This window comes from Strongyloides ratti (assembly GCF_001040885.1).
Source record: "Strongyloides ratti genome assembly S_ratti_ED321, chromosome : 1".
NCBI classification, from domain to species: domain Eukaryota; kingdom Metazoa; phylum Nematoda; class Chromadorea; order Rhabditida; family Strongyloididae; genus Strongyloides; species Strongyloides ratti.
Genome location: NC_037307.1, coordinates 2,990,709 through 3,012,148, shown reverse-complemented (window position 1 = coordinate 3,012,148; position 21,440 = coordinate 2,990,709). Strand labels below are relative to the sequence as shown.

Here is a 21,440-nt window from a genome sequence, read left to right as displayed (position 1 = left end):
TACCCATTTAAGTTGTCGTATAGAATTTTATAATTTTATTTATTATTAGTAGCAAAAAAAAAGTTATTTAACAATTCCAATTTGAAATGATGTACAATACACTATGTTGTATTTTTTTTTACTAATAAATTTAATTGTTTTAATTTTAGTGAATATTAATCAAATAAAATTTCATTCTTGATAAAAAAATTATCTTGAAGATTTGAAAAGTTAATTAAATTCCTGCACAATATCTAGTTAAAATGGAAGATTACTATTTATTTTTGACTATACTAAAACAAAAACATTTATTAAAAAAAATATCATGTAATTTTTCATGGCAACTTCTTAGTAATTTAAGTAAGGCATGTCCAAAAATTTCAGAAGCTATTAATAATGCCAAAAAAAAAGCAACTATCCATTTTCCAAATGAATTGTTTATTGCTTGTACATTAGATACAGACCATAATGGAACAGAAATTAAAATGGAGCATAATTATTCTTGTAAATCATTTGATTTTCAAAATATAAGTCAATCTTTTCTTGATATTTTTTTAATAACTGAACCACCACAACCTTATGCTATTAAAAAATTTGGAATTATGGTAAATAATAGTTTAAATGAAATTCCATATATTAGAAAATTAACATTATCTTTTTCAATAAATCAAGAAATGTATTATATTCAAGAACTTATAAATGAAATTAAAAATGACAAAATATCTGAAATAAACATTTTGATTGAGAAAGATTATTCTCATCAAAGATGGCCTCCTACACCAGATATTACAAATTATAAAATTTTTGATGGCTTCAAAAATCTCGAGAAAATAAGTTTATATGTTGAAGATTTAATTGCAACCAAAAGAGACAAAAAAATAGTTGATATTGCTAGTACTATTAAAGGAATTACTATTGATATACTTTTCAGTAAAGCACAAAAAGATACCTCCTTTCCAGAACTATTATCAACACCAAACAATTGTATTCTATCATACATAATATCCAAAAAAAGTTATTTATCAATTTCCAATCCATTTTTTTCTAATAATATTAATATAATCAAGTGGCTAAATAATCTAAATACTATGAATTTTACTTTCATTCGTAGTCTTAGTTTAAAAATTTCATTACCTTCAGAAATAAGAAAACTTTCCAGTCATTTATCCCATATGAAAAATCTCAAAAGTTTGAAAATAGTTTTTAATATTAACTACAAATGTTTAAACCTGGAAAAAAATTACCAAAAATTATCAGAAAATTTTCTTTTTAAATTTTCTAAAAATCTTGAAAAATTAGAAACAATACAAATAATTTGGTACTTTAATATATCAAATTTAATTGTTAAAAAATTTATGAAAGGTCAAAATAAAATAAGCGATGAAGTAACTAAACATAAAATAGAAAGATGTTTAGAAATTTGGCAAAAAGAAACATTTTTATTTCTTAATAGTATTTCAAAAAGTATAAAAAATTTATACTTTTATACAATTCCTCACTTTACAAGTGAAATAACATCTTTCTTGAACAATTTATTTCCTAATTTGAAATTTTTATTTCTAGGATCAATTCCAAAAATTGAAAAAAATTGTTTAAGAAATTTTAAAAATTTAAAAATATTTGTGTCTCGTGATAATGAGCCTATTGAATTACCATGTAATGTTGAATCTTGTATGATTAGTGATTTAAAATATTTTCTTACAAATACAATAAGTATTAAAAGAAAATATAAATATGATAGATGCTTGGAATATTATAAAAAACTGAGCTGTTTCAAAAAAGAATATGATATTGATGGTTTGATTGTTGGTACAATTCTATTTAATAATTTTGCTGAGTTATATAATATTCAAGTTTATTTTGACGACATATATAGAATGCATAAATGGTTTGATTAATATTACATACATTGACTCTATAACATAAACTAAAAATTCAATTGCAAAAACTTTTTATAAAAACGAGTATCAATTCTTTATTGTAATAATTTAATATACAAGCATTAAGAAGAAACAAAGTAAGAAGGTATAAGAAGAGAAAACATGAGGAAAAAATTGGTTATTTTTAGAAAAAATTTACCTGACGAAGTAGCGTTTCTCCACAAATGTCCTACAACGTCGCATTACGCGCAAAATTCACGTTGTTTTTACTCATTATCTTTTTCTAAATATAAAACAGTTGTGATTCTTATTATTTTAGGATATATTCTAAATATCATTAAATGCAAATAAATGTTAGTTGAAATAATTTATATAATTATCAATTTTGGCACATTTTTAATTTAATTTGTATGATTTTTTTCTAGTTATATTTTTTATTTTAGGCACTAAACTATATAACAATTGTTTGGACTAGCGAAAACTTTCTTACATCATTATCGTGTATAATTTAATATTTTTGTAACACAAATAAAAAAAACCACAGTTTATCACATAATTTTTAAGATGGAGCCTGCAGGAAAATTGAGTCGTTTAGCAGCTTTAGAAAGAAAAATCAAAGTAACTCAGCGTATGGAACGACGTGAAATATCTTCAGTAGAAACTGCCAATCGTTTGCGTGATATTAATGAAAAAAAAGGAATGGAAATGATTGGATTAGCCAATAAAATTTCTAATTGGGCAATGGAGTATGTTTATTTTTTATATATTTTAAAACATTTTTTAGGGAAATAGATAAAGATAGCGAAAATGAAATGTTACCTGAAATTTTACAAAATGAATTATCACAGTTAAAATCAATTTCTGATACTTTGACTAGTCATAATCATCAGCTTAATACCCAAAAAAAAGAGATGATTGTAAAAGAAGAGAATCTTAATGAATTAATTAAGGAAAGATTTGAAGTTAGAGAAAAGTTAAAGAGTGAAGTTGAGGAAAAAACTATTGCTTTTAATTTTGTCAAAGAAAAATTAGATCTACTTGATGCTCATAAAGGTCGTATGCGTGAACTTCACAACAGGCTTCTTGCAAATGTTCAAAAATTTGTACATACTATTGATATTTAAAATTTATCTTATTTTTGATTATAAAATATTGAAGTTAAATGTAAGTAAGTATAACATTTTTTCCCGTATTGTATTTATATTTTAACTTGTACTAATAAATTATTGAGTACACTATATTGTCTTTTTATTTTTTTATCAAAAAGTGTAGAAAAAAATTATTCTATATATATATTATTATAGATTTTTGTGGTTATCTAAAAAAATTAATTTTAATAAAAATTATAAATGAAACGTTTTACAAAATTTCTAGGGTGTAAACATTTTATATTACTGGTGGTCCTAAAAAGAAATTTGTTTAATAAATTTTAAATTTTTTAAAAACTTATTATATCTTTGAAATGATTTCAAGAATAAACATTTTTACGGTATGTTTTTTAAAAAAGTTTTTTGTAATAAATTAATACTGATATTTTAAAAAGGTTTGTATGTTACATATTGGAGTTATATATATTAAATGTTGAATTTGTTGTTGTTTTAGTTTAGTTTCTTTTATATGTTTACTAGAAAAATTATAAATTTAGTAAAATCTTTATCTATAATAACTTTTTTTTTTGTAGAAAAATAAAAGAGAAATATTTTTTCAACCAAAATGTTTTAAAAGTAACCAGAAAGTTATTTCAGTAACAAGAGCTTTTAAAATCTTAAATTACACTAGAAAGTTACGTTATGTTGAAAAAAAAATTGATAGTTATCAATTTAATGACATTGCTTATAGACTCATTTCTCAACACCCACATATGAAAGAAATTTTTACAAGTTGGTTGAAGAAAGAAAATGATTTTGAAGAACTTTCTAAATGGAAATCACTAAGTATTGGTAATGATTTATTTCCTAAAAGTTTTCCATTTAAAGATAAAGATGGTGATAGTTTATACATAGAAACACCAAATTACTTAGCATTACCAAAAAGTGTTGAAGTAATGTTTTGTTCTTCAATTGAAGAAGTTGAAAATGCAACTGCTACTGTTGAACGTGCAAGTGAAGAAGGATTTAATGTAGTTGGATTTGATTGTGAATGGTCACCATATAGCCACAATGAAATTTTATCTATTTTGCAAGTATCATTTAACAATAAATGTTTTATCATTGATTGTTTGTATGGAGACAAAAAAACAACTAGTAATTTTATTAACAAATTATTTTCATCTAAAAATCTTATAAAATTGGGGAAAAATCCATATAATGATTTAAACTGTTTATTCAAGATGTATCCAGAAATAGATATTTTATCTAATCCATTGCGTACAATATGCCTAACTACTTTAATAAATAACTTTAATATTGCAAGTAGTAATCAACCTCTTAATGATATAAAAAGTAAAAATATATTCAATATAAAGTTTTTTAATCCAAATTGGAAAGAAATTATTTGCAAAAATAAAAATCAAGACATTAATATTGATATTAATGATAAAAGAAACATTTCTGGACAAAATGAAATGGATGTTACAAATTATAAATCAAATTTTTTTAAAATACAGAAACAATATAAAGATGATGTGAAATGTTTTACGGATAGTGTTAGAGGAGCAAGTTTTTCTAGTTTATGTCAATTGATTTTAGGTAAAAGTATTGATAAATCTGAACAAGTTTCAGTATGGGATAAGAGACCTTTACGAATATCTCAAATACGGTATGCAGCATTAGATGCAGAAGCTAATAGAATGATATATAATAAATTAGAAAAATGGGGAAATATTTTAAATGTTGATGTTAAAAAAATTGCTTTAACATGTAAAAGTGAAAAATTAAAACCATCAAAGACAATCTAAACTTACATATAATTTTATATAGAAACTTAAAAATTAGGTTAAAATGTTATTAAGTTTTTGTACAAAATTATTTTGAAATATTTGTTTTAACTTTTATAAATTATTATATTGTGAATTTTTTAATAATTTATTAACATATAAAATAATTATAACACAACTATTTTTGTTTTGATATTAATCATTTGTAAATAACAAAATGTTAAGAAAACATTTACTCACTGAAATGATTAAAAATATTTTAATTGTTATATAAAGATGAATTTAAAAAATTATATAAAAAATTTGGTTTGCTAAATTTTTTTTTTATTATCAGCATATAAGTAGAATAATTTACAATTCATTGTTAACATTACAACATAGTAAAAGATCTATCTTAAGTTGTGTTATTTATCATCAGAAGAACTTATTTGAAAACTAAAATCATCATAGATATTTTCTTCTTGTATTACTTCCCATTCTATAACATTACCTCTTTGGGTATAAACTGTTTTTTTGGATTTACCTTCTTCACTACAATTACATTTATGAAAAGTCAAAGGTGCTTCAAAATCTGATATAATACAATTAGGTATATCACTTGATTCACTGTAGGAAAATTCATTTAATGAAATATCTGATACATTATTAGTAGAATTTTCTTTATTTACAATTTGTTTTTGTGGATAATAATTATTACCTAAAATGTCATTTGCTTTACATAATTTTTCATTATTGTCTTCATTTATAATTGCAGTATACATAGGTATTTCCTTGTTTTGAGCCTTCTTTTTTAAAGAAGATTTTTGCTTCAAAGATTTTTCTTTATCTCTTTGTTTTTGCTTTTTTTCTGATTTTTTCACTTTACGCCTATTTTCAGCACCCTTTTCTCGTGCATTTTTGGCAACCTTCTTCTTTTTCTTTACTTCTTTCTAAAAATAATTAATTTAATATATATTAAATATAAAAAAAAATTGCCTTTTTTAAAAATTTTTTTCCTCTACAACATAGATAATATATTAGAAAGATAATACAACAAATAATTAATGATACTATAATACCTATAAAAATTATTCCTATATTTATTTTTTTTTTATCTGGAGATTTATAAAGATTGGTATTATTTAATGGAAGTCTTTGATGTTCTATACCATTTAATTGAAGATCAATATTATTATTCTTTTTTTGATCTATTTTTTCTACTTTATCTAAATTTTTATTAATGTCTAAAGATCTTTTAACATGATTAATTTTAGTCATATTAAAATTTGAATTTTGAAATTTATTTTCAATAGTAACATTTTTATTCAAAGTTTCATTTTTAATAATTATATCATCATTTATTCCATCATCAAAATTATCATCATACTCTTCTTCAATATTTTTATAATTATTTGAAATATTATTTTTTACTAAAAATTATTTATATTTTTTTAATACATGTATTTTTAAAAAAAAAAATCTGTTCTTACCATACGATGAGATTGGTACATTTTGAAGATCACCTGTATTTGTTGACATTAAAAGAGCCATTAAAATGAAATAAAATTCATAATTTTATGAATTTGTAATTTCTTTTTATATACATATAATTAAATTATATTTTATTCAAAATTTACCCAATAATAATATTTTTATATAATTTTGATTAATTAACTTTATTTTTTTTTCAATTGTAATAGTAATCATAAAGTTTTTAATAATACTAACTTTAATTACCACTACGAAAACAAAAAAATTATAATAATTTTTTTATTGTTTATATACAGTAATATGTCTTCATAAAACTAAAAAATATTTCTCAATGATAGTTTAATATAATTAACAATAGATTTAAAAATAGTTTTTTTTTATCTTTGAACTTAATGATTAAATTCTATTTTATATATAAATATTAATCAAATATCAATGTTATATAATTTATTTGTAAAGTATTATCTAAATAAAAATTAATATATTTCTTAATGTAAATAATTATTATATTTTCAATTATTTATATAATTTTAATAAAAAAAAAAAGAATTAATTGTATTTATAAAAATTTTAGTTTAACAAAATTATTTTTTTAAAATATTCTATTGTTTTTTTTTTATTATGTATGTTTTTTTAAGTCATTTATAATTGTATTATCTTTTACTTGTTAAGTTAATATATTTTGCCAAAATGATTATGTATTTTCTTATAATTATTATATTTTTTAGAGAAAATATTTAACAATTATTTATGTATAAATATAAAATGGTTGAAAATATTTTATTTTTGTTGGAAATAATAATATTTAATTATTAAAAAATTGTGGTATCTGGAAAAAGAGAAAATTTTCAGGTAAAATTATAATTAATCTACTTTTTATTTTTTTTTTTATTAGTTTCCAACTCTTCTTCACAGAACTTGATGAAAACTATTTCCTTGCTTCAACAGTACATGAAGCTCACTGAAGTCACAAAGTCCAGGTTTAAATTGCAGAACCAACTCCTCTTTTTAAAGTCAATTTTTTTTCGGAAATTTGTTTGTTTGCAATTTTACTGGTTTCTCTATCTTAAATACAATTTTAATTGATGGCTTTCAGAACATATGCTTTTCTTATGAAAATTTTTCTTGTTGTAAGAAAGTCTTTGGTATCTTTTTCAGTTGCAGTCTAATTAAAGATATTTATTTTTATTTATAAATCTAAAAAAACGTTATTTTTGCTTAGAAATTTTTTTAAAAAAATAAACTTTATTAATCTCTTTTTTTGAATTGTAATTTTTTGTTGGATTTTTTTTTATCATTCTTAAAATGGTATCATCAAAACTAAATAATGCATAAGATTCTAATAAACTATTAAAATAAACGTTAAAATATATCAAAGTTGTTGACATATATTTATTTTACTAGAAATCATTTTATATTCTTAAAGTTGGTTAAACATTACAAAAATAATTTGTTATTAAAAAGATTTTTTTTAAAATGCTTATTACATTATATTTACAACTGATTTAAATGTTTTAAAACCATAAGTTAAAAAGTATGTTTCGCTTTTTTATTATTACTTTAATATTTTTTAAATAGTATTTTTTTATAATGTTTATTACATTTATAATTATTATATTTAATATAAAATTTTTTTTTTAAATGCTTAGTTTATAGTTGTTTTTTTTTCTAACATTTAACTTATAAATTATATAATAATTTATTGCTTATATTAGAATAAATAATTATAGTTATCATAAAATTGTAACTTATTTTTGTTAACACAAATTAATTTTTTTTTTTATAAAAAGTGTCATAATTAATATCAATACCATGAATTACTTTTATATTTTTGTTAATTTCATTTTTAGCCTAAGAGACACATCAAAAAATATATATAACTTTTTAATTTAATACATAAAAATTGCTATAATAATTGCTACCTAGAAATTCAAATTAATTAAAGCTGATTTTATAAACTTTATAAATATAAAATTAAATTAAAAACTAATAATTCAATAGTGAAGTAAAATTTAAAGTAAAATATTTTTTATGTTACTTTTTTGTTACACATGTAAATTTCTTACAATAAGATGTAAAATTAGATTTAATTTTGATTAATTTTGTACACTAAAAAAGTAAATTATTTTACTCATGAAAATTTTAAATTTATTTATTAAATAATGTCTTTTTAGAAATAAAAATTAAGTATTATTAGAATTATTCACATTATAAACAAACAAATTTTTCTACCGTATGAAAATACTTTTTTTCTTAATTTATATTTTACAATAATATGTTAAAAAATTTTTTCACATTTTTTTTAATATTAATTTACAAATGTTTCAGCAAAAAGTTTAGGAATGTTAGAAATCTCATAAATTTTTAATTTATGTAACTAAGTTAACAACTTATTAAACTTTTACTTTTAATTTATTAAATATAATTGTAAATATTTAATAAAAAAAGTCGTCATGAAGTAAATGAATTTTTTTTTTTTTTAAAATAAAGTACAATTTTTGATTTCACTAACTTGTTTTTTTTTTAATGTAAGCCTAGAATAAGAGCATTGTTATTTATTATTAATGATTATTATCAATTGAATTGTTTTAACTGATATATATTATTGTTTTTATAAAGAAATTTTTGTTAGTAATTCTATTACAAACACATAATTAGTTATAAGATAATTATAAGATAAGAATGACCGTAAACTTTATTCATTAATCTGCAAAAAAAAGTATTATCTTTAAAATTCTAAAAACATTATTAATTAAATATATCTTGTTAAAGACATTAATGTAAAATTATTAAGAAGTTTAAACTTTATAATTTATTTCAGATATAAAATTTTATAACTTATGTTTGCTAATGTAGTATATATTTGGCTGTTTATATTAATGATAATTTTTTGTCTATTTAATACAATAATAACAATTATTCTTTGCAAATGGACTTTACAAAAAAAATCTCTCCATGTAAATGCTAAATTTTTCCTTGTTAATATTTATTTGGCAATATTTTTTTGTTCAATTATTGGTATAATTCAGTCAATATATATTTTGTCAAAAATATCTAAAAATGATTCAGTATCTGTTTTTTCATTATATGATACTAATACATATATTATTATAAGAATTTTTCAAAGATTTTTTCATTTTTATTTACGATGTTCAGTTTTTTGTATAGTAACTGAAAGATTAATTGCAACAATAAAGAGATCATTATATGAAAAAATTATAATGAATTATATTGTAATGACTTTAATTGTCCTTGCCATTATCATAATATCAATAATTCCCAGTTTGTTGAGTGCTAATATGGCTGGTGTACTTAAATTTGTTTACAATGTTGTTTTAATTATAATAGATATCCCTTTTATTTCATTTATAATAATATTAAGAATATTGAATGTCAAACTTCGTAAAACTGAAAAAAATATTGTATGTTCTTTATCAGAAAAATTTCAGGTAATATTTTATAGTATATTTTATGATTATATAACTTTAAATTATAGATTACTGAAAATATAAAATTAACGGGTGTATGTGTTACACTTATATCAATAATATTTTCAGTAACAATTATAACAAATATTAATAATTCTTTAGGAAATTCTGTGGTTTTATATCAAGATAGAGTAAATATTGGTTATCTTGTCAAACATGTTTTCTTTTTTATAGCATTAATTTTAACAATTAGAGATTACAAAAAATTATTTGCCAAAGATACTACATTTAAAATTACAAATAAAAATGAAAGTGATACTCAAAAAAATAATCCTACAATTATAATGAAAAATACAGAACAAGATCAATATTTTGAAATTTTTAACAAACAACATGACAAAGCACTTAAAAAAAAGAAACAAGCAACATAATTATTTAAAACTAACAATTTTATAAGTTTTAGAAATATTAATTACTTAATAATTAAAAAAAATTTTTATTTTATATTAAAAGTTTAACCTATATATATAATTATGATTTTGAAAAAATAAAATAACTTTAATATATTAATTTAATTTTTTAAAATTTTATGTACATTTAATTTGCTACTAAAATATTAACATTAATCATACAGACATATTTATTTAATCCAAATTATTTACTAAAATTACCTTTAGTAAATATGTATATGGTAATCAAGAACCCTTTTTTTTATTAAAAATTTAATCATAACTTGTTTTTAGTTTACGTTTTTCTTTAATAACTATGTTAATGCGACTATATTTACATCAAAACTATTATCATTTGTAAAAATGATTCATATAAGTAAATATCAAATCATTTTGAAGTATAAAAAGCCCCATTGTTAAAAATTAACAATGTAATAAATTGAAAATCAATTAATATGAAAACTATTTAAGAAGAATATTTTGTAATAACTTTGAAACATTATTTTTGTCTAAAAATGATTTTAAGTGTTCTCCTTGTTATATTATTTTCATTTTTTATACCTCAATATAATGCTATAGAGTGTGTTGCTGAAGTCAGGGGGTTTGATTTACTTGGATTTCCACCAGTCGTTCAAACACCATATAGATGTTCAGTCAATTCAGATTCTTGTGCTAAAGTTGAAGGTAATTTCAATGGAATAGATTATCTTTTTAAAGGATGTAATAATGATTATATTCGTTATATTCAAACATTTGATACATTTTCAAATTGCACTGTAAGTTTTTAATTAAAAATGTCATTTTCACATAAAAAAATTTTTCTTTTTCCAGGTAAATGCTTGTACCACAGGTCGTGTAAGAATGGAGAATAATCAGAATCTAGTTACAAAACATTGTTGCTGTGCTACAGATATATGTAATAGTGGAAAAACTCTGAAACTATCATATTTTATAATAACCTTTTTTATGATATTATCAATCATTCTCCAAAAATATCTCTAAATTTTTAATATCAATCATAAATATTATTACTAATAAAAAAAATTAAGAAATTTCACACTACTATTAAATTTAAAATTATAAATGGCATTATTCAAATCATATATTTTGAATTTATATATGTTTAGTAAAATTTTTACTTTTATTTCATCTATAAATCCATTAAATAATTACATTGTTTATGGTGGTATTTATACTTAATTCTTGTAAAAAAAAATATTTAAATTACTTTTTAAATGACAACAAAAGAATTGATAACACCTTCTGAAACAGTTAAAGATTTACCCTATAATTTAGAATGTGGTACATTAAAATCTGTAGGTTCAAGAGTAAAATATAATAATAAAAAACAATCAAAAGAGGTGGGAAAAAAATTTAAAAATTATTATTATCACTCCAATAGGGTTCAATATATTACAAATTCTAAAATTTCCAATGATTCTATAGAATCATTACCAAATAATGGAACAGAAAAAGGTTTTTTTTTCAAAGCTACTAATGATGCATATTTTGGAAAATATTTGTTAAATAATCATGAAACACCACAAAAACCATATAAAGGAAATCAACATTATTTGAAGAATAAAAATTGTACAAATTTTACAAGTAATTACCATTCTTTTCAGGCATCTGAAACTTTTTCAACAACACCAATCTCATCAAATGAATCATCACTAGATATTTATACAAATTCAAGTGAAAATAGTATAGTGAATAAAGTTTTTGACATGTATATTCAAAGTTTTGCAATTCAAGATTTTTCTGATGCAGAAAAAATTTATAATTATAATAAACGAATGATAGCAAGAAATTTAATCAAAATTCATAAAAGGTTGCGTTAAAAAAGTTCTAAATGGTAATGATAAAAATTAGAAAAAAAAATACCACAACAAAAAAATTTATTTTCCTTTTATATTAAAGAAGTTTTAAAATACTTGAAAATTTTAACAACACAATATTTTTTTTAATAACATATTTAATTTTTATAAGTGTTTTAAAATTTTTTTTGTATATAATGATTATTTGACTAACAGCATATTTTAATTATGTGTATTTTTGATTTAATATATATATATCTCTTTTAAATTTAATTGTTTGTTGATTAATGACAAAATAATAATATTAATAAACAATGTATGTTAATAATTTTAAAAAATGACTTTAAATAAAATTTTTATTTAATATAGTTAAATCTTAATTTTGTTGGCTAATGGCAAAAAGTTTGAAGTTGATTTACAAATTATATTTTGACATGAATCTTAAATCAAACTTTTAACAAACTTTGGCATTTTTATTTTTCTGATAAAATAATTTCTTTGAATATATTTCTTTTTTTTTAATTTATTATTTTTAACCAAAAAAGTCGTTTATAATTTTTTGCTTTGAAAAATGAATCTTTTGATTATTTTCTATACTTAATAAAAGTTTAAAAAAATCTTATCAATTCAAATTTTTCCTTATACAATTAATTATTTTTTTACAATCTTTTACCGCGAAATTTTTTATCTGTAAAAAGAGGAGCACATTACCAAAATATGTTAACAGTTTAGTTGTAGAAAGATAATATAACTGTTTGGTGTTTTTTTTTTCACTATGACTTCTAATAAAAAAGCTGTTCTTGTTGAATTGAATCCAGACCCTACTCTTATTGATAGGGAATTCGAAAGTTATAGATTAGCTTTTTCTAACTATAAAATTTCATATACATCATTACCAAATTCAAGTATGTTTGTATTATGTCATTTTAATTATTTTTTTTAGTTCTTAATTGCCAAAGAAATTCTCAATTGTATTCTTTTCTTCATCTACGTTTATATGCAGATCAAAATAATATATTCTTAGATACATTTGCTCCATGCATAAAAATATATACTGTTTTAACTGATGGTTCAATATATTCACTGGAGTATGATGAAGATACATCAAAATTTATTAATTGCCGACGTGTCTTTGAACATTTTTTGAAAGAAGACAATGAAGGATGGGAGATACCAAAAGATGATAATGAAGATTACTACAGGAAACATCAGGAGTTAGATAATTATCCATTTTCATTGTTTGTTGTATCAGAGGAGTATGTTGTGGCTAGTAATGGAAAGACTGACATTTTTGTTTTTAAAAAAGATGAATGTAAATGGGATGTTGTGTATCATGAAGCGCTTTCAAGGAATCTGATAATAGTTGATTCTAGAATGGATGGAAGTAATAATTTGCATCTTTTAACAAAAACAATCATTGAGAAAAGTGAATGCCCATATACATTTGAGGGAATGTCTGCTCATTTATGTTCCTTAAAATGGATTAAATTAACAATGGAAGATGAATCATGGATCAAGAGTGGTGAGAAAGTAATTTATGCTCCTGGAAATGTTGAATTGTGCACATTTGACTATGACTTTGAATCTGTTATTATTCAATCTACCATGGAACCATTTATAAAATATGTTGAAAATAAATATACGGAACAAATGGAGTACCTGGATGGAAAAGAAATTTATACTTGGAAACAGGATAAATCTAAAATTTTTATGGAATTTTCATTACCTGTTTCATTGAATAATGATGATGTAGTTGTTAATTTTACGAAAAATTCTATAAATGTTTTAGTAAAAGGAGAAAATATTTTTAATGAGACATTGGAAAATGACATTGTACAATCTTCTGTTACCCATAGAGTAAGTGACACTACAGTTTACATTGAATTTAATAAAGTAGTGGAGGAAGATTGGTCTGAGCTAATAGAAAAATCTAAATCAGACAATGATACTACTACACCATTGGTAAATGTCACTGAAGACCTTAACTCATTCAATCTAGACAATAATGCAATTTTTACAAAACGTGAAGAATGTGATGATGAACGTTTAGAGAATACTTTTATTTATTGGGTTGATTATGAAAGCGAAGAAATAAAATATCAGTCATCACTTATAACTGATATGCCATTATTTTCACAGAAATTTTCACCCTCAACTCCAACTTCAATATGTCTTAGAGAAGATGTTGATGGAATTATTTGGAGCTTTCCAGGTAAAAAAACTGGTAAATCAATCTTTCATAAATCAACTTTTAATGCTTTAGGATATATACAGGTAATTTATTAATTATTTTATTGGAATAATTAAATTTTTTTTTTTTAAAGGCTTCAAAATCAAGACGTAAATATACAATTTCATCACCATTGTGTAGCTATGTTGCTATTGTAGAGGCTTTGAAAAATATACACGTATACTGGCGTAGCGAACAATTATCAGGTGAAGGTAGGTGTTTATGATAATATATTCTTCCAAAAAAAGAGATGTACATTTCTCTGTTACTCTTTTTAAATGTTTGAAAAAAAAAAAGACGACCTTCAATAAAGTAGTATAAAACTATTCTCTATATTTTTTCTCTTCATTACAGGTCTAGTAAATCGTAAAAGTGGTCAACGTATAAGTAAAATTGCGAAACAAAATGTTATATGCCTTACGAAGGAATCATACAATGAGTATGATAGCAAAACTGTCGTTACTGATGACATTTTTGGATGTATTTGCTTGGAAAAATTTATTATTATTGCTCTAAAGAATGAATTAGCTGTTGTTGTATTATAAATTATATGTATATTATATTTATTATTGTGTATATTATTGATAATATCGTTAATTAAAATGTTTAAGGCGTCGTTTCTTTATAAATTGACCTTTAATTTAAGGTATTTAATACGAATATACTTCTAATTATTACTTGTATCATTTCTTACTCTTTTTTTAGACAAAAAAGAAATTATAAAATGTCTTTTGTTAACGTTCCAGCTGAATCACAATTTCCTATTCAAAATTTACCTTATGGTGTATTTTCTACTAATGACAACAAAAAAAGAAGAATTGGTGTAGCTATTGGAGAAGAAATTTTGGACTTATCTGTTGTTAAACATTTATTTAGTGGTCCAATTTTATCATCTAAACAAGATGTATTTGCATCAGAAACTTTAAATGCTTTTATGGCTTTAGGAAAATCAGCTTGGGTTGAGGCTAGGAGTACATTGACAAAGATACTTGGAACTGAAGATCCAACACTTCGTGAAAACGCTGAATTACGTTCAAAAGCTTTTGTTAAACAATCTCAAGCTACGATGCACCTTCCAGCTTCAATTGGTGATTATACTGATTTTTATTCTTCTGAAAGTCATGCTACAAATGTCGGTATAATGTTTCGTGGAAAAGAAAATGCTTTAATGCCAAATTGGAAATGGATACCAGTTGGTTATCATGGACGTGCTTCATCAGTTGTTGTCTCTGGAACTCCAATTAAAAGACCATGTGGACAATTGAAGGCAGATGATCAGGATGCACCAACATATGGTCCATGTAGATTACTTGACTTTGAACTTGAAACTGCATTTTTTGTTGGTGGAGAAGAAACAAAATTAGGTGAAACTGTTAGTATCAAGGAAGCTGGAGACAGAATTTTTGGTGTTGTTCTTATGAATGATTGGTCTGCAAGAGATATTCAAAAATGGGAATATGTGCCATTAGGACCATTTTTGGGTAAGTCATTTGGTACAACAATATCACCATGGATTGTAACAATTGATGCTTTGAAACCATTTGTTATTGATAATCCAAAACAAGATCCAGAGGTATTGGAATATCTTAAAGATGATGAACCATTTACTTTTGATGTTGATTTGGAAGTTTTAATTAAGCCACAATCTTCATCAACACCAACAACTGTTTGTAAATCAAATCTTAAGAATTTATATTGGACAATGAAACAACAACTTGCACATCATACAGTAAATGGTTGTAATATTAGACCTGGAGATTTAATGGGTTCAGGTACCATTTCAGGTACTGAACCAACAAGTTTTGGTTCTATGTTAGAATTGTCTTGGAAAGGTACCAAGACTGTTTCTGTTGGTGAGGAGACAAGAAAATTTATTGCTGATAATGATGAGGTCATAATTAAAGGATTCTGTCAAAAAGATGGAATAAAAATAGGTTTTGGAGAGTGTACTGGTAAAGTTTTACCTGCTGAAAAGAAGTATTAAATACACTTTAATATAATCGTTTTATTGTTTAAAAAATAAATAAATAAGAAAAGTTTTTTTTTAACAATCTGTTTGTTCTAGAATTTGAGGTGATAATCGTAAAATTGTAGCAAATACTTCTCTCACAACGGCATTTTTTACAAGATCCTGTGTTTTATCTGCTATAACATCTAACGCAGTAGAAACATATGTATTAGCTGTTTCCTTAAATTGTTTCAAATCATTTTTATTCTTAACTTTTACAATAAATGATGCTTTTGAAGGGATGTCTTTTGGAGAAGATGATTCATAGTTAGTGTTAAACTTAAAAATTAAATAAATTTTATTGGTTTAAATTAGCTATAAACTTACAGATGGAAAATTAAAATTTTGAGTTGGGGAATACATTTCTGTATTTACAAAATTTGGAAAAATTATTTTTTTTTCAGGTAATGAAGAAACAAATTGAGGAAATATCATAGAAGTTGTTGTTGATAAAATTTCTGTTTGAGGTGATAATGTTGATTCTGTTAATGAAAATCTTGTTGATTGAGGGTTTTTTGGTGATATGGTTGTTGTGTTATCTGACTCAATAGAATTATCTTCAAATGGAACATATGCTGCATGGTATGGATTCATTGTAAATATAGGATTTAAAGTTGTTGTAGTTATATTAGATTTTGTTTCACTTGATTTTAAGGATTTAAATATATCATGAATACTGTTAGGAATTCTTTGATTGATAACTTTTTTTGTTTTAGTATTTTTTTTATTAATATTTTCTTTGTAACCTATTTTTGTAGTATTATTTTTATAATTACAATTTATCGGATATTCATCGTTATATTCAGTAGACATTAGCATATCAAAAAATTGTGATGCTTGTGAGCCACATTGTTCAGTTACAAAATCATGTTCACAAAGATGATACTTTGAGTCTTCAATTTTTTTTTGGCATTCATCATTATTTTCCTCACAATATTGTTCACATTTCTGTATTTTAACATTTGAAGAAGATGTAACATTACAATTATCTTCATTAAAATTATCTATAGCATACTTTAAACATTTTCCATATTTATATAATATTTTTTGAAATGGAAGAGATGTTTGTGAACAGAAACGTCTATAATATCTTTCAACTTTTTCTAAATGTTCAGTTTGTTCTTGTGAAGCACATTTATTTATTTTTTCCTTGAAACAAGGTTTTGTTTTTTCATAAATTCTAACAAAAACTTTATTTATTAATATTTAAAATATAAAAATTACCTGCATAATCTAATTAATCTTGCTTCTGTGGATACGCTTAAAATTACATCTATAATACTTTCATTCAAAGCTATATTAGCTTGCTTAACCTCAACTAAACATGATGTTATATCATGAACATGACATTCACCATTTATAGAAGATAAAAATGTAATTAATATAAATAAAATAAAAATATTATATTTCATTTTTAGAATTGAAAAATAATATTAAAAAATATATATTTTTAAAAGTTTTATTATTATTAATTTATACTAGATCTATAAATTTAACTAGCTTCAACTAGTTTCAATATGTCTAATATTGTATTGTGATAGAATTTTATACCTTTCAAGATGTCAATATTTATATAAATTTTATTTTAAGGTTTTAATGTCTAGATTAATTAATAAACTTACTTAAGTATTAAGATATTATATGTTCATTTAAGGTGGAAAAAAGAAATAATTATTTGGTAAAATAAGTTTATAAATTTTATATGAAAAATGAAAACAAGAAAATTGTTGATAAATTTTTTATTTTTTTTTAATATTAGTTTAATAAAAGAATAATTAAATTTATTTTTCTTTAATTTGGCATAATAATCTTTTTTGTGTATCACAATTATCAACATTCCAAGTTCCTGCATTTTGAATATATCCACACAAATTTTCATTCTCAAAATTAAAATTTCCCAATTGATTGATTTTCATTTTTTCTTCTGTACTCCAACTGCAAGAGGAACTATTTTTTGTAGAACATGAAAAATCAAGCCAAAATGGTGATTGTATTTTATTGTAAAGTTTATTAATAATATCATTTTCAAGATAATTTGAAATTATTGGTAATGTTCCTGATTCATCTTTACAAATTGCTTCTGCTGTCTTTTTTGTAACAACAAAATTTTCTATTAATCTATAACAATTTCCATCTAAATATTTTTTATAATCTAAATTTAAACATTTTCTAATATATAGTGGTTCTTTGTGACATGCATAAATAATATCACTTTGAGATGTCATATCTATACAATAAAATATAAGACTATTTAAATCCATCACTCCTCTACATGGTAAATTATTTGTTAAAAAAATAACATTATTTTGAACATCAGTTTTATTGTCAAAATTAACTTTACATTTATCATTTTTATTATAACATGTAAAACCACGATCAACAAATTTTTCTTTTATTTTTTGATAATGTTTTTCAATTATTAAATTAAAACCATATGTATCAATATCTGAAAAAAAATTAGACAATTCTCCTCCTTTTTCTTTACATGAACGATATATTAAATTATAATCATGTCTTCCATGATAAATTTTAAAACATTTACCAGTTGGTGCTAATAAAAATCCATGTGATCCTGGACATGGTTCAGAGGTAACTTTTTGAAGAAATAATATTATTGTCAAGAAATAAATATTCATTGATAATTTAAAAATTATATTCAATAAACAATTATACAAAAATTATTCAAAATATATATTTTTTATTTAAAATTTATTATCTTTATAATTGTAAATTTTATTTTTTTTTACACAAAGTGAATTATGTAATCAGACTAGATTAAAAAAAAAGTAAAATATTTACTTAATAATTTTCTTAATTTATCAGAAATTTTATATAATACTGGAAAAAAAAATTCTTTTTTATAAAACTTAAATCATTCTTAAATGTTATAAAGTAATTTTTTATATATATCCCAATATTTGCTTTCATTAAAAAAAATAAATTGATCATTCATACTTTTGAGACATTTTGAGAAATTATTTGAATAAGTATTTATAATTTTATTATTTATTGATAATTGATCATCTTTACTTTTATTATTTTTATGCCCAATACCTAAAAGTTTAATTGTACTTGGAACTTCAATAATCCAATTATCATTAGATATGTAACATTCCAAATTTTTAAGATTATTAAGAAAAGTTAAATCTTTAAATGATACTCGATTCATTATTAATACTTTTAAATTTTCCATATGAATATTTAATATAAGACTTAATATATTATTTAAATCAGGTATATTTAGTAATTCTAATACTTCGATTGTACTTGGCATCATAACCATAAGAATTATTAAATTAGAGTGTACTTCTTGTATTTTTAAAACATCATTCTCTTTGAAAGATGATCGTAAATCAAATTTAACTCTTTTTAAAGTACTACAATTTTTTAGAGACAAAAACTGAACTGAACTACCATTATTCTGAATACATTCTTTTATATTAATATCTGAAATTGCCAATTCTAATGTCTCCAAATTAGTAAAATTTTGCCAATTTTGCATAATACTAAATAAATTGTGTGACGTTCCATTTTCAAATTTGATTGATGTTACAAGTTCTCTTATTGGAAAAAATGTACAAGTTTCATATAGACAATTTTTACATCTTCTTAAAAACAATCCATTACAATTGAAATTTACATTACATTTTATTTTAATATTGTATTTTTTAGAAATTTCATTAAAAAATAAAACATATGGTATTATTTTGTTGTGATAATGATATAAATTTTCTAAAATTATTGTTGAATTTTCTTTTTTGGATAAATTTTCTAAAATTTTATCAATAATGTTTTTGTTGTCTAAGAGTCTCTTGTAAATTTCTATTGATGGTGTAGCATAAATGACAAATTCATTAAATTGTGACAAATTTTCAAATATATTAAAATTTAATCCATCATATTTATCATTACTAGCAGTAAAAATACTATCTGGTACTTCAATTCGTTTTATATTTTTATGGCAAATGTGACTTAATGTATGTAAAATGATGTCATGATTATCAAAAGAATCTATCATAAAATTAAGTATTTTTGTTTCATTACGTATTTGATGATTAAAATTTAATTCTTCAACTAACTTCTCAACAAACAATAAACGTTCTCTTTTTTCAAAATCATCTACAACATCATCAATGTAAAAATTAATACAACTTTTTAGGCAGATTCTTTCTCCAAAAAATACTTTTAATTCATCTAATTTTCCACTTGAATTATTGTATTTTTCAAATTCAACATCATCCAACTCATAGACACTTGAATCATTATGATCTTTAATTTTAATTTCTACAATTTGTTTATCTTCATAACACATAAAAGTTTTTTTTATTTTATCATTATTAATTATAAAATCTATTTGACTGCATGTTTTGCCAAGATTAGAAATATCACTAAATGATGAAAGTTTTTGAAAAATTTTTTTTCTTACTAAACCAATTTCTATTAAATCAAGAAATAAATAATTACTTTCATTCTCCATAATTTAATAATAAAATATAATATTAAGTAAGAAAAACTAAAATATAATATTTAAAAGAAAAAAAAAGTTAAAGATATCAATATATATATAAGGATTAATATCTTGTATATAGTCAATGAACATAAAACTTATATTGATAATAGATATGCAAAAACATATTCGCTATTTACTTTACCCCACAATAATATATACCCCATTTTAATGTTCCTATCATATAGATGTATGTAGTATAAATAAGTTGAGCTTTACAATAGTTGTGTCTAATTATCATTAAGTATAGATAACCTTTAAAATGGCAGAAATACTGACCAGTATTTAGTTAAGTGTCCAATTAATATATACATACTCTTTTTTATTAACTTGATTGTAATGTTTACTGGTACTATACATAAAATAATTTTTAATAAGCATTTTAAATAATAATATTTATTAAAAGTGAAAAAAAAAATATTTTACAAAGTCATAATTAAAATATATAGAATATTTAATATCATTAAATTTTATTAGTTATTCCTAATTAAAAAAAGTTACTAATAGAAAAATTAATTTTATATTTCTTAATTATGTAATATATTAAAATAATTAATTAACTTTAAAAATATTTAAAAATAGCTTATAAATTTAAATAAAATAATATCTTTCATGAAATTTTTAAGGAAATAAATAATTACAGGTCGTGTTTTTGTTAAAACTATATTTAATATGTTTTTCAAAAACAACAAAATATATAGTGTAAGACTTTATTTCATTAATTATGTACCTTGAAATTTATAAATGTAGTCTAATGTACATATATATATTTTAGAAAATAATATTTAAAAAACTTT

At 21.7% G+C, this 21,440-nt stretch overlaps 12 protein-coding genes across 12 annotated transcripts; 8 read left to right on the top strand and 4 right to left on the bottom strand.

Moving 5' to 3' along the window:
* Positions 1-242: 242 nt before the first annotated feature.
* SRAE_1000096000 (Hypothetical protein) lies at positions 243-1,877 on the top strand (the record flags this gene model as incomplete). The annotated part of the gene is made up of 2 exons (XM_024647856.1): positions 243-909; positions 1,543-1,877. 2 exons carry the CDS (start codon positions 243-245, stop codon positions 1,875-1,877), a joined length of 1,002 nt encoding a protein of 333 aa, XP_024501892.1.
* Positions 1,878-2,200: 323 nt separating this feature from the next.
* Positions 2,201-2,983, top strand: SRAE_1000095900 (Hypothetical protein; the record flags this gene model as incomplete). Its single annotated transcript, XM_024647855.1, has 4 exons — positions 2,201-2,212; positions 2,303-2,323; positions 2,424-2,605; positions 2,644-2,983. The coding sequence occupies 4 exons, from the start codon at positions 2,201-2,203 to the stop codon at positions 2,981-2,983; spliced, it is 555 nt and encodes a 184-aa protein (XP_024501891.1).
* Positions 2,984-3,321: 338 nt separating this feature from the next.
* On the top strand, positions 3,322-4,755 carry SRAE_1000095800 (3'-5' exonuclease domain and Ribonuclease H-like domain-containing protein; the record flags this gene model as incomplete). Its single annotated transcript, XM_024647854.1, has 2 exons — positions 3,322-3,348; positions 3,541-4,755. The coding sequence occupies 2 exons, from the start codon at positions 3,322-3,324 to the stop codon at positions 4,753-4,755; spliced, it is 1,242 nt and encodes a 413-aa protein (XP_024501890.1).
* A 383-nt stretch (positions 4,756-5,138) lies between these two features.
* SRAE_1000095700 (Hypothetical protein) lies at positions 5,139-5,495 on the bottom strand (the record flags this gene model as incomplete). The annotated part of the gene is made up of 1 exon (XM_024647853.1): positions 5,139-5,495. One exon carries the CDS (start codon positions 5,493-5,495, stop codon positions 5,139-5,141), a length of 357 nt encoding a protein of 118 aa, XP_024501889.1.
* Positions 5,496-9,503: 4,008 nt separating this feature from the next.
* SRAE_1000095600 (7TM GPCR, serpentine receptor class e (Sre) family-containing protein) lies at positions 9,504-10,063 on the top strand (the record flags this gene model as incomplete). Its single annotated transcript, XM_024647851.1, has 2 exons — positions 9,504-9,653; positions 9,701-10,063. The coding sequence occupies 2 exons, from the start codon at positions 9,504-9,506 to the stop codon at positions 10,061-10,063; spliced, it is 513 nt and encodes a 170-aa protein (XP_024501888.1).
* A 533-nt stretch (positions 10,064-10,596) lies between these two features.
* Positions 10,597-11,083, top strand: SRAE_1000095500 (Hypothetical protein; the record flags this gene model as incomplete). The annotated part of the gene is made up of 2 exons (XM_024647850.1): positions 10,597-10,857; positions 10,913-11,083. The coding sequence occupies 2 exons, from the start codon at positions 10,597-10,599 to the stop codon at positions 11,081-11,083; spliced, it is 432 nt and encodes a 143-aa protein (XP_024501887.1).
* A 233-nt stretch (positions 11,084-11,316) lies between these two features.
* Positions 11,317-11,922, top strand: SRAE_1000095400 (Hypothetical protein; the record flags this gene model as incomplete). Its single annotated transcript, XM_024647849.1, has 1 exon — positions 11,317-11,922. One exon carries the CDS (start codon positions 11,317-11,319, stop codon positions 11,920-11,922), a length of 606 nt encoding a protein of 201 aa, XP_024501886.1.
* Positions 11,923-12,673: 751 nt separating this feature from the next.
* On the top strand, positions 12,674-14,673 carry SRAE_1000095300 (CS domain and HSP20-like chaperone domain-containing protein; the record flags this gene model as incomplete). The annotated part of the gene is made up of 4 exons (XM_024647848.1): positions 12,674-12,803; positions 12,842-14,172; positions 14,223-14,340; positions 14,483-14,673. The coding sequence occupies 4 exons, from the start codon at positions 12,674-12,676 to the stop codon at positions 14,671-14,673; spliced, it is 1,770 nt and encodes a 589-aa protein (XP_024501885.1).
* Positions 14,674-14,730: 57 nt separating this feature from the next.
* SRAE_1000095200 (Fumarylacetoacetase) lies at positions 14,731-16,112 on the top strand (the record flags this gene model as incomplete). Its single annotated transcript, XM_024647847.1, has 2 exons — positions 14,731-14,774; positions 14,834-16,112. The coding sequence occupies 2 exons, from the start codon at positions 14,731-14,733 to the stop codon at positions 16,110-16,112; spliced, it is 1,323 nt and encodes a 440-aa protein (XP_024501884.1).
* A 60-nt stretch (positions 16,113-16,172) lies between these two features.
* On the bottom strand, positions 16,173-17,548 carry SRAE_1000095100 (Hypothetical protein; the record flags this gene model as incomplete). Its single annotated transcript, XM_024647846.1, has 3 exons — positions 16,173-16,415; positions 16,464-17,316; positions 17,361-17,548. 3 exons carry the CDS (start codon positions 17,546-17,548, stop codon positions 16,173-16,175), a joined length of 1,284 nt encoding a protein of 427 aa, XP_024501883.1.
* A 369-nt stretch (positions 17,549-17,917) lies between these two features.
* SRAE_1000095000 (C-type lectin domain and C-type lectin-like domain and C-type lectin fold domain-containing protein) lies at positions 17,918-18,772 on the bottom strand (the record flags this gene model as incomplete). The annotated part of the gene is made up of 1 exon (XM_024647845.1): positions 17,918-18,772. One exon carries the CDS (start codon positions 18,770-18,772, stop codon positions 17,918-17,920), a length of 855 nt encoding a protein of 284 aa, XP_024501882.1.
* Positions 18,773-19,014: 242 nt separating this feature from the next.
* Positions 19,015-20,613, bottom strand: SRAE_1000094900 (Hypothetical protein; the record flags this gene model as incomplete). The annotated part of the gene is made up of 1 exon (XM_024647844.1): positions 19,015-20,613. The coding sequence occupies one exon, from the start codon at positions 20,611-20,613 to the stop codon at positions 19,015-19,017; it is 1,599 nt and encodes a 532-aa protein (XP_024501881.1).
* Positions 20,614-21,440: the final 827 nt, after the last annotated feature.